Here is a 17,950-nt window from a genome sequence, read left to right on the forward strand (position 1 = left end):
TTTTACAGAAACTACTTCGAACTACAATGTAAAGATTCAATCATATCGTAATGAAAGTGAACTTGTGATACCATCTCACACTCTTTTTGGTGCAGATAAAAGTCATCACTTTATAGTTTCTCATTTTAACAAAGTACTAATATTTTGGTTTTATAATCTGTAGGTTTTGATACCTTTTAAACAATCATTTAACATATTCAAAGAATTTCTCTTCTTACCTCATTAAGTGGATACCTAGTATCTATCTAGTTTGTTGGTAAAAGAGATGAAGAAGTAATAACCTTTTCTGATTGAAATTGTATTCGACCATACACTTCAAAGTGTAGATTGGGCGAATATCTTGCTCTATTCATAATCCTTTTCCAGAAAAAGTCATGAATTAACTTGCTTTGAATACAAGATTCGCATACAACAAAAGATTCTCAATCAAATGGTTTGAGAGACTAGTCAAAACTAGTTTCTAAATGTGATTTTCAATCGAGAATTGAGAAAGGATTGGGGGTCACAAACTTCAGTCTTATATATATGACATTTTATTTCTAGTTTGAATATAATTACCTTGATTTATATGGTCTCACCATAAACTTAATCGTGGCATGTTAGGGCACAACGCTTGTTTTAATTGCATAATAGAGAAACCCTTTGCGTTTTATATAAAAACTTGGATTATATTCTTATTTAGAGTTAGTGTACATCATAACAATTATTGAGGTACATTTCTAAATACAAAACTAAAATGAGTACACTATAACACTTATATGTACATGGATGAAATGGCAACTACCCTAGTTTCATTCATGTAAATTTCTGAATTTATTCTTGCTAGTCGTCACACGATAATGGCAAATATCATGACGAAATCCACAAATTTGTATCAAATACTCATGATTTAGTAATTGGCAAGAATGCAATGTCAATGTCATAGATATTCATGAAGGAATATGTTGGAGTCACACGACCAACTTCTTAGATCTTTACTTATTTGGAGTTTGTCTCTATTTTAGTGTCTAACACTTTCTCTTTCGAGCCTAGTTCTATCCTTAACAATTAAGATAGGTACTTTACTTCTTGTTGCTCCCACTGAATTCAAGAATTTCTACTTGATGAAGACTTATCTTCATTTAAATTTCTAGTTAATCCTTCATAAGGATGAACTCTATTGTGGTATTTGGTTAATCAAAATTTCTAGCAAATTAATTTACCAATTTAACATTGTCATGTTCTTAACAACTTAAGTGCTTGATGACAAGTGTTTAGGTTGAGCAATAAGACTTTTGAACCATGGATGTATAGAAGAATTATCAAAATATATTTTGACTAATTACTACTTCTATTTATTCTTCTTCATAAGAGATTTCATACACATGGGTATGTAAGGATTTAAGATGTTAATCTTGTATTTGCATAGGGAAATTCCTATTGAGTTCTATGGAATAGAACGATTCCTATGGAGCTACTCCCAACCTATGATACGGTTCATTTTTAGAAAGAGATTCCTTATCGTTAGCAATAGTGGTTTAGCGGAGACTCGTGTTACAATAGAATGATATCGCATATGAGTAGGAGTAATGAAATAGAACAACATTAAAACAACGAAATAGTGGGAAAAGTAAACATTCATCGTTATATTTAAAACATTTGAGCATAATTTAACATTTATATAATGACCTCCACCCAATTATATAAATAATTCCGAGATCCAAAATTCATATTAACTTGGATGTGAGCCAACGGGCCCTCTACACCTTTACTAATATAACTTGGTGGGTTAACCCTCTTAACCGATTCTACAATTATCACTCTCGGTCGATGAATTTACGTTAAGTTCATCTTTAGCCCGAACCTATTGCTGCTACGGTGGCAAATACCTTCGTTGAGATCAACCAAATTTTCGAAGTGTAATAACTATTTACTACCCCGCTTACCCAACGTCAATTGAAAGCACCCCGGTAAACTATTTCAATACCGTATTGTACCTATATGAAATTGGGATTCATGAGTTCCTACTATTTGGTATGGCTAAGTCTCAATCTTTTAAAATGTGTGAGGTTGAGTCAATTTATTATCTATCAAATTTAAGTGAACTAAATTGTTGAACTAACGATAATTATAATTGACACGGTCGAATACTCGATATGATATGCCTGTTTAGTTTATGGAGATTTGGCAATGCATGTAAACATATAAAGGAAAAATACAAAGCAATAAATAAATTTCCTAGTATGGTCTTCCAAAAATAGAAAATCTAATAATCTATTTACAAATTTGGAAACCAACTCCATTGGTCCCTTGAACTTCAAGTGGCACGCTTCCCAAGGACCCTGTCTTGATCGGAACGCCTTTCCGATTGGTACCGTCTTGAAGGAACTCCGGAACTCCGGAATTACAAATAATAATAAAATACATAGCTATTCCTATTATACATTTGTAATATGAAAAACTAGTAAAAATAAAAGTAATACGAGATCACATAAAATTACAACCGAATCAATATCCCCTTACATTACGGGTAATATCGATTAAAACTAAGGTCATACTAAGATAAATTACATAATTCAAAATTACATAAATGAAATATGACATTCATCAATAAAAATGCAGCCTTATTATATGTGATTAACATGCCAAATTAATGTGCCAAATCGCCCTACTTAAACCTTATATCATATATAATCCGGTTTTATGGAAATGCGTGATAATAACTTATTAAAATCACAAAATAATATTTAAATTAAATTTAAGCCCAGGTTAATCATCCTAACCTTCTTAAGACTCACAATAATTCAACTCGGTTTTCTATTATTGCTTATTAAACTTCTCATAATCATAACAACTATGAAATAATTCCCAATAAATCATAAAATTTGAAAATTTTGAAATCACATTTTTATAAATACTAGAATATTATCAAGATTCCAAAAACTCAATAAAATTTGCCCACAAAATATTTATAATTTACTTCATTAATAAATCGTATAAATCATACTCCCTCCATTCAACTTCACATTACACATATTCCTTTTTGGTCCATTCAACTACACATTACACCTTTCTTTATTTGGTTGTACTTTTAATACTATAATACTATAATGTCACTATTAAGGCCCACTTTTTCAACACAAATTACACACAATACTAACACTTTCCATCCAATTGTTGTACTTTTATTACTATAATATACTTTTCTTAATATTTGTGCAAAAATGATATATGCAATGTTGAGTTGAATGGAGGGAGTAACTTTTACCATTTAATCCAAATTAAACATAAAAATTACGGAAAAATCAAAATCCAAATTTTGAACATTCTTAAATAATTTCCAGAACCTAGAAATTGCAAAATTTCAACCAAAAATTTCGTATTTATTTTTATGACTAATAAAGTTGTCTTTTATCGATTTTATCACATAAAAAATCAATAAACATGCCAAATCAATCAAAATTAATCATGCAACTTTAGATCTGATGTCCATATCATATATACAACATTTGGGAAAAATTTCATGCCATAAAATTTATTTTAGCTTATTTTGCTAAAAATAGTCACTATTTATATCATTTTAACCATTAAAATTATAAATCATGCATAATAAATCACATTTATCTCAAATTTTACATACAATCTGTAAAATATGCATGTGATATCATATTAAAATTTCATGGCCTGTTTTGAAGTTTAACTATTTTTAGTCATTTAACCTCCATTTATACCATTTTTATCACATAAAAATTATAAAACATGCAAAACTAATCACAGTGATCCGAAATTTTACATACAATATGCAAAATATGCATGTGAGGTCATACTAAAAAATCACGGCCAGTAGTGAAGTTTAACTATTTTTAGTAAATAAAAGTTCGTTTTACTCAATAAAATGTAACTATTTCACTAAAAATCATTAAAATAAGCAATAATCATCCATAAATCATCAATATGACCTAAAAATATTTTAGAACCAGAATATATTACATGCAAAAAAAAATTTCGTGATTTATCATTATAAATCTAAAATATCTAGTTTTAATTAAGTTACATTTAACTCGGAAAAACCAAACCAATTATGCATGCAACACCAAAGCTCTTGATGCCAATTGTTAGGTTAATATACCCCTATTAGAATCATCTAATCCATTTTATAAATTACCCATAATTTATATTTATGTGGATCTAGTGCATGCATAACAAAATAATGAAATAAGGAAGAAAATCGAGTTTCCTTACATTGTATATGGTTCGAATTTTGGGCACAAGTAAGGTCTCCTACCTTCACTTGTTCTTGAGCTCAATTAATATGAGATGATCCTCCAAGATCTTCAAGTCTCAAGCATAGAGACACTCCTCTTAGTTGCACCCAAGATATCACCCAAATACTAAACTTATTATTAACTAGATAACAAGAAGAGATCTTAACCTTACTAATATTAATAATATTACTACTCTAGTAAATATATGGTAAATATTAGTTTGCATGTGAGTTTTAGAGAGAAGATGGAGGAAAAATAAGAAGCAAAAGCAAGTGACAAAATAAGACAACTAATGTCTTATTTTGTAGTGCCAAAACCGGCTCCACCCACCCACAATGGGTATCTTTTACTTTTTATTTTAATCTTATGTATATTAGGTAGAGTGTAGTGGAAATCAATATAATTAAAGGTTGTAGGACATGTCATTGTCACATAGTAGAGTGTGTATATAGAGAATAACAATCATCATTGTCCCTAGTCCATATTAAACCGGCTACTACATACAAAATAGGTCCGTTTCGATTTTTTATATTTGTCCCACAAATGCCTTTAAATCGTATGCTTAATTATCTTGTATAATTAAGTATTAATATGATCATACAACAATTATATGATACAAATTAATAAGCAATGTACACTTATTTATTAAGTGATATTTTACCATTATATCAACATATAATGAGTTCTAGAATGCCCAATTAAATTAATTTACAATTTCTTTGTAAATATAATAACCAATTACCTCTTCCTCAGAAAAATACAATACCTCGACTAATTTAATAAATTAACGCTTAATTATTAAATTAAATCTTATTTAATCACATTACAATAAGATATAAAATTTCATTAGTCAATTATCACATAATTGAATAATAAACTTGCGTTGACTCGAGTTCTAAACTTGACCTCAACAAACTCACACAACTATATATATATATATATATATATATATATATATATATATATATATATATATATATATATATATATATATATATATATATATATATATATATATATATATATATATATAGATTCGGGATCATATGAGAACCACTAAGATGATGAGAACCATGAGAACCACTAATAATACTACTAATATTAACATTACTAATTAATATTACTAATAATATTACAACTTTACGCGCTCAACTCCCCAAACCCTTCAATTTCATTCATTTCCCAATTTTCCCTTTCTCACTCATCTTCTTCTCTCTCTCGACCCTCATCATCCCCCTTTTCCGATCGTCGCCATTTCCGTTCGTCTTCTCCAATCGTCGTCGCTGCTCATCTCTATCCTACCTTCATCGTTTCCGATCACCTGCTTCTCATATTACGGTTCAATCCATTCATCAGGAGCATTTTCGCGAGATTTATCAATCTCACTCCTACAAATTCAGGTACTATGCTTCGGATAATGGCGATTGTACTGTAATTTTATCATGCATGTATTTTTTCCTTTGACATTCATCAATTCCCCCGACATTCATCAATTCATATTAAACTATTAACCCTAATTTGCAGTAATTTCCCTAATTAAGGTCTTTTAATTGTTATTCTATAATGAATTCTTAGATTCGGGACAGAAATTCAGAGTTTTAATGTATTGAACACATTTGCATAGAAAATCAGAGTTTATACGTTGCTTATAGTTTAGCGATTTCTGCATTTTTGTTCTGATTGCATGTTCAAGTAATTTTTAATAATTGAATTTGCGAATTTGTGAGTTTTTATTCTGATTGCATGTTCAAGTACTTTTAAATAATTGAATTTGCGTATTTTGTGAGGGTCTTTTGGTTTTAAATGATCTATATTGTTTGGATCTGAAAGAATAGTCGAGCTGGTAGTTGCTTGTTGTTTTCAGTATTTTTAAGCCAAGTAAGCTTAGGTTTTAGGATCCCCGTCCTCTGTCCGTGCATGAAATAAGGTCCAGCGTGCATAAAATAGGGTTCAATGTGCATCAAATAAGGCCCTGTCCGCATCAAAGACGGCGTCACTTTAAAATTAGCAGTAGGTTCATTGTCGATAAGGTGCCAATGCTTAATTAGTAGAGGGCCCTTGACTCGGAAAATCTGCATATTTTCCAAAATCTAAATGCTCTCGGTTGTGCATTGGCCGAAATTTCTATTTTCACCTGTGTTAACATCAGTCAATACATTCACAGATATAAGGCGAAAGATTGTTGCAAGGAAGAAAAACACACCAGTCAAAATTACACAAATAAAAGGAGGTAGATCAGTGAAAGATTATTTCCCACCAAAACCAACAAATTCAACACTAAATGATGCTGTTGACCAAAGTATGTTGTAAGAAATCTGCATAGCTTTGTCTGTTTTTATGTTTCATCCCTTCCTTACCCCAAAATAATGATAGACTACATTATAATGCTCTCTCTAAACTTGGATGCAATACCTGTATTGCTTGCTTAATGTGATATTTCCTGAATTTATCTTAGTGTTTTTCTGCATGCTTTATGTGATTTTCAAATGACGGACTGCTTGTACTCTTTTCCTTACTAGTTTTTATTTCTAGTTTTTTCATTCGAGAGTTCAATTTGTGATGCTTATAGGTCATTCTCTTACTGGTCAATTACTTATACATAGCCAAGTATGGCCAATTGGTGCAAGGGGTGGGTAGTCAAAATTTTTGAAGAAGATAAAGCACTTTTTGTCAAGAATTACGTAAGAGAAAAAAAGAGGCTATGGGTTTGTCATTTGCTCCCTTAGACAAAGTTCGTTCTGACAACAATCATATGAAGCCCAACTTGATGATGTTTTCAATAATCAAGATCTAGTGACTAACATATTTAACCAACTAGATTTTAACGAAGATAATGCAAATATGGCGTTGGTCTGTAGGAATTGGTCTCAGCTTTTCCTCATACACACAAGTGCACCTCGCATTGAACATGCATATGGCATTTCTCTACGGACCAATGATATCAATGGTGTAAGAATTGTTCGTAGGGGTCCTAAAATAATTTATAAAAGATGCAAATGCCTTATGACTGGAGATTTGGCAGCTAAATTGCTCCTGCATCATCAACAAGAGAAAAATATTTTCCAAAGAGAACATCTTAACGCTCTTGATGACGCTGAACGTGCACATGTGAATGAGTTTCTTCATGCTTTAGCCACGCCATCTCCTGCACGTGACACAGCAGTTGCCATTTCAACAGACTTAGCAACTCGGGCCAGTTTGCCTTTTTTCGGTTTTTTCCTCTATATGTAACTCAACTGCTCAAGTTTGACATTTTTTGGCATTTTGATGTCTGTGTATTTAGGCCTTTAACGGTTCAGGTCTTAAAGTTGCCTTATTTTCAGTCTTTTGTGGTACTCTTGTATAATTCTATGTATTAAGCCACCTTTGTATAATTATGTAGTCGGGTTTTTCCATTTTCAATGTTGTAAAGCTTTGTCATGTATGGATGATATGTTTTATTAATGAAGTTTCTTTTCCTTATTTTGTTAATCATCGAGCTTTCATTGTTTCATAATTACATGAAGTTTCTGGATCTATGGAACAGCCTTGTAGATGCATCAAAAAACAATCTCAGTGCATTAAAATACCCCTGTATATGCCTCAAATAAGCTGCCTTCTTAACCTACTTACTTTGTCAGATTATCCTCCCAACCCAAGTACTACATCTGCAAAGCCAGAACAAATTCCTCCTCCACGTCGACAGAGTCCACGTATCCAACCAAAAGTTATTGAGCAAGTAACACCAGATATGCTTTCTGGTAACAACAATGGTGAGGGTTTACCTTTTCTTGTCCCTTTTAAAGATTTCCAGTATATGTCGTTTGTTTGAATATTAATGGTGATGGTTTAAGGTGCAATACCCTTATGAATGCATCAAGTAGCCTTGTAGATGCATCAAAAAACAATCCATATGCATTACACAACCATGCCTTGCGGTTTTCTTCTTGTTCGAATGACAATAGCAAGGGAAAGGGTTTAGGGTCGGATTAAGCGGACCCGCGGTAGCGGTTCGCCTAATCCAACCATAAACCATTTCCCGTCCCGTTTTAGGACACCCGGGCCCCTTTTAAAAATCCCGTCCCCAAAAAAGGGTTCACTCGTCCCCTTCTAGGGTGTCTTTAGGTTTTTGTGTTCGAATGACAATAGCAAGGGAAAGGGTTTAGGGTTGGATTAGGCGTACCGCGGGTCCGCCTAATCCAACCCTAAACCCTTTCCCGTCCCGTTTTAGGACACCCGGGCCCCTTTTAAAAATCCCGTCCCTAAAAAAGGGTTCACTCCTCCCCTTCTAGGGTGTCTTTAGGTTTTCGTGTTCGAATGACAATAGCAAGGGAAAGGGTTTAGGGTTGGATTAGGCGGACCTGTGGTAGCGGTCCGCCTAATCCAACCCTAAACCCTTTCCCGTCCCGTTTTAGGACACCCGGGCCCCTTTTTAAAATTCCGTCCTCAAAAAAGGGTTCACTCGTCCTCTTCTAGGGTGTCTTTAGGTTTTCGTGTTCGAATGACAATAGCATGGGAAAGGGTTTAGGGTTGGATTAGGCAGACCCGCGGTAGCGGTCCACCTAATCCAATCCTAAACCCTTTCCCGTCCCGTTTTAGGAGACCCGGGCCCCTTTTAAAAATCCCGTCCCCAAAAAAGGGTTCACTCGTCCCCTTCTAGGGTGTCTTTAGGTTTTCGTGTTCGAATGACAATAGCAAGAGAAAGGGTTTAAGGTTAGATTAGGCGGACCCGCGGTAGCGGTCCGCCTAATCGAACCCTAAACCCTTTCCCGTCCCGTTTTAGGACACCCGGGCTCCTTTTTAAAATCCCGTCCCCAAAAAAGGGTTCACTCGTCCCCTTCTAGGGTGTCTTTAGGTTTTCGTGTTCGAATAACAAAAGCAAGGGAAAGGGTTTAGGGTTGGATTAGGCGAACCCGCTACCGCGGGTCCGCCTAATCCAACCCTAAACCCTTTCCCGTCCCGTTCTAGGACACTCGGGCCCTTTTTAAAAATCTCATCCCCAAAAAAGGGTTCACTCGTCCCCTTCTAGGGTGTCTTTAGGTTTTCGTGTTCGAATGACAATAGCAAGAAAAAGGGTTTAGGGTTGGATTAGGTGGACCCGCGATAGCGGTCCCCGATTTTTACTGTGGACACAAGAGGTTTATCCAGCTCGATCTCCACACATAACCGAGCAAGCTAAAGCTACCTCGAGCTGCAAGAGCCATATTCGTATTCGTATCAATCTTCAGAGGTTTCCCCAAGAAAGCCCCCCAATCTGAATAGGAGATCCTCATCAAAATACTCTATGGGGAGTTCCGCAGTGCGATGGTATATGGCCCAACCGGGAATCTTAGAGAGAGTATCCATAGAAGGTCGGAATTCCGGTGACCAACATCTCACCGTGAGATAGTGATCAGCTATCATCCAGGGCCCTTCCGTGAGGACCCTTTCCCATTCCGACCTCGATACCCTAATAAAAAAAGTAGAATTGAAAGAGAAAATTTTCATACCATACCCAAGAAAAAGCTCTGAAAGACCTCATACTCGCCTCTAGCTTTCCAAAGTTTATCCACACGCGAACAGAGGAAGTGGTAACCAAAAAATTTATCCACACGGGAAAGGGTTTAGGGTTGGATTAGGTGGACCCGCGATAGCGGTCCGCCTAATCCAACCCTAAACCCTTTCCCGTCCCGTTTTAGGACACCCGGGCCACTTTTTAAAATCATGTTTTCCTGAAATAAGCTTGTATATGCATGAAATAAGCTGTCTTCCTGAAGCTAATCGGTGTTTGGTTTGGTGTGCACTAGTCTTATGAATTAATGGACTAACCTTGTATATGCATCAAATAACTGTTTATGTGCATTAAACAACTTTGTACATGCATGAAATAAGCTGTCTTCCTGAAGCTTATCACTGTTTGGTTTGGCGTACAATAGTCTAATGAATTTATGGACCAACCTTGTATATGCATCAAATAACTGTTTAAGTGCATTAAACAAATTTTGTACATGCACGAAATAAGCTGTCTTCCTGAAGCTAATCACTGTTTGGTTTGGCGTACAATAGTCTTATGAATTCATGGACCAACCTTGTATATGCATGAAATAACTACCTATGTGCATAAAACAATTTTGTATATACATGAAATAAGCTACCTTACTAATGCTGACTACTTTGACAGATAATTCACAAACCAAACCCTACAAAGAAAGAGAGGCGAACAAATTTCACCGCGGCAACGGAGTCCGCGTGTTAAAGCCAAAGTTCACGACGAAGTCGCACCAGAGTTTCCTCCTAACAAGAACAAGAGGAAAGCAGCAGCAACAAGCAAAGAGCCAACGCAAAGTATAAAAAAAAAAGCGTTCTGACAAGTATAAGCCTCTCCTCACTCGGATGAGTCCTTCCTTGATTACTAATTTCATCAAGTTGGGGCCATCCGAAAAGCTAATTGAAGCCATACACCGTATGGGGTTCGGAGGGTTGTTACAACTTAAGTCAGAAGAAATCAATGGCCATTTGGCCAGATTGATTGTCGAGACATTTAATCCGTTCAATTGTTCATTGATGAACCGCGATCTTGTTATCTCTGATGAGGATGTCCACGTTGCAACTGGACTTCCTATGGGACCGATTGGCATTTTCGCAGCTGGAATGTTCTGTAAGGAAAAGGAGTACACAGAGGCTGTCGAGAGGTATAAGGCTCAGTTTACCACCTCAGATATTACGAAAAAGGTTCTCTTAGATAAGATGATGGAGCAACGGGATGGTGGAGACGATTTCAAGAGGAATTTCCTCATCTATATCGTCAATGTTCTCTTGATGGGGGTAGTAGGTGATCATCCTAGCCCTCGGATATTAAGCTCCCTTTCAAATCTCGCCGATGTCCCTAACATGAATTGGTGCAAATTTGCACGGTCCCATATGATCAACAACGTCATGTTGTGGAAGGCGGTTATAGCTAATTCCCCTAAAACTTATTTTAAGGGACCGATTCTGATTTTCCAAATTATCTACTTGGATAGATGTGTTTTCATGACGAGAACGGTGCGTCGATGATTTTCCTTATTAGCGAATTGGACGGATGAGAAAATTAGAGAAAGGGTTAAGTTGGAGAAGGAGAAGGGGGGTGGCTTTGGCAATGGCTCTGTTGAACCCATATTTGCTTATGTTGCACCTCAACATAAACGTGAACCTGTACCTGTACGTTTACCTGAACCTGAACCTCAACCTCAAACTCAACCTGAACCTCAACTTGAAGCTGAACCGGTTGATGAGAGGAAAGAACCCATAAAGGTTTTGGCAAGCACAACCATTCGACTTGCAGACATTTATGGTGACTTTACCGAAGCAGTTAGAAATGCTAAGTGTAAGGCTCCCGCTTTCCCGACTGTCACGCAAATGTCAAAGTTGGCAGATTGTTTATTTGAAGGATTTTCCCTTTCACAGCAGAGTACAGAAGAAGGTGAAAGGGAAGGTGCTGATTGTGAAAGGGAGGGTGCTACCATGGAGAAGATGGAGGAGGATGAAGTGGAAAAGGACAATGAGAAAGATAAGAATGAATTGAAGGAGAGAAAGGAGGAGGTGGCAGTGGAGAAGGAGTTAAAGAAGGATGAGGGTAAAGTGGAGGAGGAGGAGTTGAAGAAGGAGGAGGTTGACATGAGTTGTGCAGATGATGCGTTTCTAGACAATCCCACTGTCATGGCTGAATTAGAAGGGATCCTTAATAATGCATATACTCATGTTGGCAAGGTGTTTAATTCACATCATGAAAATTTGTGGAACGAAAAAAAGGAAAAGGAAAAGAGGGATAAGGCGCTTCTGGAAGGACCGTCTTTCAGCCTTTTTAGTGGTGATGATGCACCATATAACTCTCAAGAGTTCCTTGAGTCCAGGTTGCAGGCTGCTTCAAGTGTTCCACATTCAAGCACAACAACTACGACGTCTGTTCCAGTAGTTCATCCTTTATCGCCAATATCGCCAATTCTGATCTTATCCCAACCATCCCAACCATCGCCTGTAGTTATCTCCTCTCAAGTATCGTTGGATGAATCGCCAATTGTGCCCTCTTCTCCAACTGCCCCCTCAGATTATGCCATTGAGAGGCGGTGGGGTGAAGGTGCTCCCTAAGAGGTGTGTTGAGGTAGCGAATGTTTACCGGTCACCTTACTTTATCAGAAACGTGGACATGGTTCGTGACTTGAGTCGATCGGAAAAACTGGTAGGAGACTATGCATTTTCAGAGGACTTAGATGAAGAGTATGTATCACTCTCCTATATTTTAATCTTATTCGGCATATATGTATTATATTTTCTTTGTATAACACTAAGTTTCATTTTATCATAACTGTATAGGGAGGTTTTATTTAGTTGTGCAGGCAAGACTCTCACACGAAGTCATATGAAGAGTTTGCTTCTTGATCGTCGAGTTCATACAGATGTCATTTCTGTGTGGTGTGATTATTTGAATGAGGGCAACAAATTCAGAAATCATAAATGTCCTTGCCGTCTATTTATCACAGAGATAACTGACGTAAGTGTTCGATGGCTGTTCTCAACCTTGGGCTGCATTAGACTTTCGAATGCATGAAATAAGATTATAGATACACGAAATACCAATCTAGGTACATTAAACAACACTGGACATGCATCAAATAAGTGCCTAATTATTACAAGTTTTGATTCTCTAATACGGGTCACCTAATTTAATGAACAGATTGACTCATTGGATGTCAAATTTGCAGACGTGGAGTTGGTAAGTCCTTCAAGATTTTCACATTTACATTGCTGTTCTCAACTAAGTGTCTTTCTTTTCATTATTGTCTTTGTTTTCAATGTCGTACAGGTTTTCATTCCTATTGTTACACCCTTGCCATTTGTCTTCTGTTACCATGTTAGTAAGAAGTCATTTAGAAGTGATGCACTTGATGCCTCTGTCAACTGACTATTCTCGCCATGTTAGACCTGTGGTATATCTTCAGATCTTTTTGCAATAAAGTGCCTGATTTTCGTCTAATTTTTGTGAGAGATTATTTACTTGTCATTGTTTTACCTTTATCAGAAGAACTTGTTGGGTACGCTTTCAAGTAAGATTCCAAACTTGGTGTCTTCATGGCTTTTGATTCCTAAGTTGTATATTCCCCACGTTGCCATTGATGTCGAGCATGATACTGGAATCTACCTCATGCGTCATATGGAGATGTACAACGGGGCTAAGGGACGCTTAAGTTCAAAGGTGGGTCGTAAAGGGAGTAAGTCTGTATTATTTAATTCAACTTTCCCTTGTATGTGCATTAAATATGAAGTCACTGATGTTGATTTCTTTTGTTGTTATTGTTCAGAGAGTTGATGTTAAACGTTATGTTGTGAGGGTTTGCAATGAAATTCTAACTTGGCGATACAACTCTTATAAACTTCAAGTGACGGCTGCAGCAAAGGCTTACAAGAATGGCGTTCAGATTCGGTAATGCGAAATCTTAAGTAGCTTTGTTTTCCGTTTTTCCATGTTAATAAAGGAGCTTTTATTTTTCCCTTTTCTCAGTAATCAAGCGCCACATGATGATTTATCATATACAGATGCACACTTGATTAAGTATATTCGGAATAATAAGAAGAACAAGGAGTAAGTTCTAACTGACCATACAGCTTTTTAAAAACTTCAGTTTTTGTCCACTCTCTGTTGTTCCGTGTTTTCTAATCTAATTGCAACATGTGCATCATTAGTGAGGTCGTTGTAGAAACCGATTGGTTGCAAGTTACCCAAGACGCGCTGCAGACCTTGCTGCCAGGAAATTGGGTAATGGATATGGTTATTGATGCTGTTGGTATTCGTACTACAATCGAAAACCCAAGTGTTGTGTATTTTCCGACAATCATAAAGGTATTCATATTCCTTATTGTGTCAAATGCTTGTTTTTGGTTTTTGAAATGACAAGGAATTTTGACAAATGTTCTCAAATTTTCAGGGAGTTGTCGGTAAAAAGGGGTTTCGAAGTCAATACGTCCTACTTGACTACTTGCCCCTCAATCTAAACACAACCCAACTGGTAAATAAATATTCTCTTACTTTTTTTTTTCCATGCAATTTTTTCCCAATGCATTTTTTTTCCATTTGAAGTCGATAAATCCTACTTGACTAGTTTGTAATATTTCAGGCTTTTTTTCTTTATTGTGTGGAGAGATCACATTGGTTTGCATGCGTTGTTGACTTTGGGAAAAGGATGAACTTCATACTCGACTCCAACCTGCCCAGGCGCCGTGAAGTCAGGCAAAAGTTTTTAGTTAAACAGGTATGATTTATTAGTTTTTGCACAAAAACATGTTACCCCTCACTTATTATATCCGGAAGGCTGCTCAACAGTTTTTGACCGCCAAAATGCATTGTCGAATGAAAATATTGTTGGTGATCTTTATGTGTATGAAATACCCTTGTATGTGCATGACATACCCTTGCATGTGCATTAAATAGCCTTATACCACAATCACAATCACTCACTGTCTTGTTTTTGTATAGCTCCTGCCTGCTTTGGAGATCATCGCAAGAGACTCTCCAAGATACACAAGGTTGTTGGAGATCAAGACATTTCAGTGGGAGATTGTGCAAGTGCCTTAACAAAAGAATGGGTATTCTTGTGGAGTTTATTTGTTAAAGTGGCTAGAAAATTTGTGTGATCAAGCATCATGGAGTGATGAGCGTTCTTACGAGGTATAAATTTTTCAACAAACTTTTGTAAACATTATTCAGTATATTTTATTTCAAGCATTTCAATATTTGTTGTCAAATAAAATTTTTATGTAGGATTTGGATGAATATGGTACGAGTATGATTGCACGTCTCATCAAATGGAAGCGAAATAAGAGAAAGGTAAATATAAAGAACCTTGAATGCCTAATTTAAATTTTGCCTAATTTTAATCTTCTTTTCATTAGATTTTGTCTCGGAGTGACACGTAACAATATTCCTCCCCCCCCCCCCCCCCCCCCCGTTTTTTTGTAGGATTATCACTAGGTGATATTTTCTAAACACTTGAGTCGAGGGATGTGCAAAGGGAGTGGCAGATGACCTAATCCAAAATTCGTAACACTGCCATTTTTTGATCTGATTCCTTGAGTCGAGGGATGTACAAAGGGAGTAGACCCTGGAATATTAGATTCTTGTGGAGTTTATTCTGGAATATGTAGTACACTAAGTCTTGAGAGTACATATTAGATTTTGGAATATGTAAGGCATGTAAGACATGAAGTCATGTTTCTGGACTAATTCTAAAAACATGTCACGGGGCAACGAAAACGAGAAACAATTTTCAAAATTGGATAACGAACATATCACGAGGCAACAAAAACGAGAGACAATTTTCAAATTTGGATAACGAACATGTCACGAGGCAACGAAAACGAGAGACAATTTTCGAAATTGGATAACAAACATGTCATGAGGCAACGAAAACGAGAGACAATTTTCAAAATTGGATAACAAACATGTCACGAGGCAACGAAAACGAGAGACAATTTTCAAAATTGGATAACAAACATGTCACGAGGCAACGAAAACGAGAGACAATTTTCAAAATTGGACAACGAAAAGGCTGTAATGAAATCTGAAAACATCGTAAATGCATTAAAAACTGTTCCACATGCATGAAATAACAGTGTGCATGCATGAAATATGTAACTCATGTGTCCAAGTCAAATCTTAAAGTAATCTCAAGTGAACTTTTAAAATGTTGCATGTTAATTTAGATTTTGGAATTTTATTATTAACTTTGACGGTTGGGGATGTGTTAGCAAAGAAGGATGTAGTGGTAGATCAAATTAATTGCCGTAAGGTTTCTTGATACTCGCATAATGTGTGCATGAAATAACGTTCTTTGTGCATGAAATACATGTGTATGTGCATGAAATACCGTTGTATGTGCACCAAATAATGGTGACAGGAACACTCAGGCTTTATATTCTATAAGTGTTACATTCATTCGTTTTAAGAAAAAAAGTCCAACATCTATCAAATAAAATAAAAATTCCCGAATTTTTTTTTTTTTTGAAATAAATTCCCGAATTATTCAATAAGGCAAATGTCCAATATCTATCAAATAAAATAAATTTCCCGAATTTTTCAATAAGGTAAAATAAAAAATAAAAATAAAAAATTACTCTACTCATTGTCGGTTGTCCTTGGGTCACAATTCCTACTGTCGTGGTTCGCCATCTCCCCACAGGCCCTGCATTTTCTTAGCGCTTTCTTGTTCACTTCCCCAGCTCGTTCTCTTTGTGAGATCATCCTTTTTCCCGACCCTTTGTTTTTGCACTGCCTTGGAGGCAAAACCTTAATCTCACTAGGGATGCTTGTTCCTAAAAGCATCCGAATTTCAGCATTCTTGTCCTTTACCTTTGCAAAACCAGTATTTTCACTTTCATCAGGGGTAATTTTTACCCTTTCCTTGAACTCATGCAAAATCCCAAGCAACTCATCACAATGCCCAAGACTCTGTTCAACAAGTGCCACACAAGTAAACAACTCTGACCATAACTCGCCAACTTTGTTTTTCTGTACATCCATTGATGTACAATCAGCAAGCAACTGGCCATTAGGACCGACGATTGGCTGGCAGGTTGCTAGTTTGCTCCACCGACTAAGCAGGTAGTCACTTGGAACTTTCTGAATTCCCCGATCTTTAAAGACACACAGAGCATGTCGACAGAGCATTCCATGTCTTTCAAACTTCTTGCAAGTGCATACCACTGAAACATCATCCTTCTTAAACCAACCTTATACGTTTTATTTCAAACTTGGTCTATGATATCTGTGTATAGAATTGGATAGGTTTTATCTTTTTCTTTATCCCCAACACCACATGAATAGCAAGCTGCTTCGACTTCTTTTTGAAACTCGCCGAAAATTGTTGGAGTGTAGATTTCTGATGCATGCTTTTCTAGGGCTAATGGAGTCGACAACTGGGGAAAGGAGTTTTTTTATTGTGCAACAAGTTTCAAATGAGTCCATCTTTGAGCATCCATTGCACTCTCAAATCTCATCCAAAACTCAACTAGGGTTAAATTAGGATTAGTGAAGTTGCTGAAAAAGTGGTTTTCTGACTCTGACCTGGAGGTCGTTCTCATCAAGCCTCCTAAAAACTGATCACGAAAGTAAGCTGGAACCCACAAATTTCTAATGTTGTACTTCTCCTTAAGACACTCGTTATCCGACAACCATGAGATTCAACTACTATTGTCCACCTGTTCTCAAATTCAGGCGGCTCCACATCTTCGCTCCAAACACATCGGTTTATCTTCTTCAGGAACTCAGTATCTTTACATATTACAGGCCCTACTTTCTCAGGCAACTTTTTTAGTATGTGCCACATGCAATATCTGTGTTGCACCTTGTCTTTCCAGGCTAATTTCATTCCTTCTTCTATCCCCGCATCTTCATCAGTTATCATACAAACTGGATGACGACCCCCCATAGCCTCTACGAATTTCGTAAATAGCCAATTAAAGGACTCCTTACTCTCATTTATAATAAGTCCATCCCCAAAGGTCACGCATCTCTTATGATTATCCACCCCTGTAAAAGGACCAAATATCATCCTATACTTGTTTTATCTAAAGGTCATATCAAAAGAGGTCATGTCCCCGAATAGCAAATAGTTTTTAATACTAATAGGGTCAGCCCAAAACACATGTGACAATCGACCTATCTCGTCTACCTCAAAATCAAAATAAAAAGATGGACACATGTGTTTTATCTTCAT

The 17,950-nt window shown here is 36.3% G+C and overlaps 1 protein-coding gene across 1 annotated transcript; it reads right to left on the reverse strand.

Moving 5' to 3' along the window:
• Nucleotides 1-16,350: 16,350 nt before the first annotated feature.
• LOC141647354 (uncharacterized) lies at nt 16,351-16,902 on the reverse strand. The gene has a single exon (XM_074455500.1). It carries the CDS (start codon nt 16,900-16,902, stop codon nt 16,351-16,353), a length of 552 nt encoding a protein of 183 aa, XP_074311601.1.
• Between the last annotated feature and the right edge of the window lie 1,048 nt (nt 16,903-17,950).

This window comes from Silene latifolia, chromosome 1 (assembly GCF_048544455.1).
Source record: "Silene latifolia isolate original U9 population chromosome 1, ASM4854445v1, whole genome shotgun sequence".
In the NCBI taxonomy this organism is placed as follows: Eukaryota; Viridiplantae; Streptophyta; class Magnoliopsida; order Caryophyllales; family Caryophyllaceae; genus Silene; species Silene latifolia.

Coding starts and splice junctions, on each gene's coding strand:
- LOC141647354 (XM_074455500.1), bottom strand. CDS start 16,902: ATGCTCTGTCGACATGCTCTGTGTGTCTTTAAAGATCGGGGAATTCAG.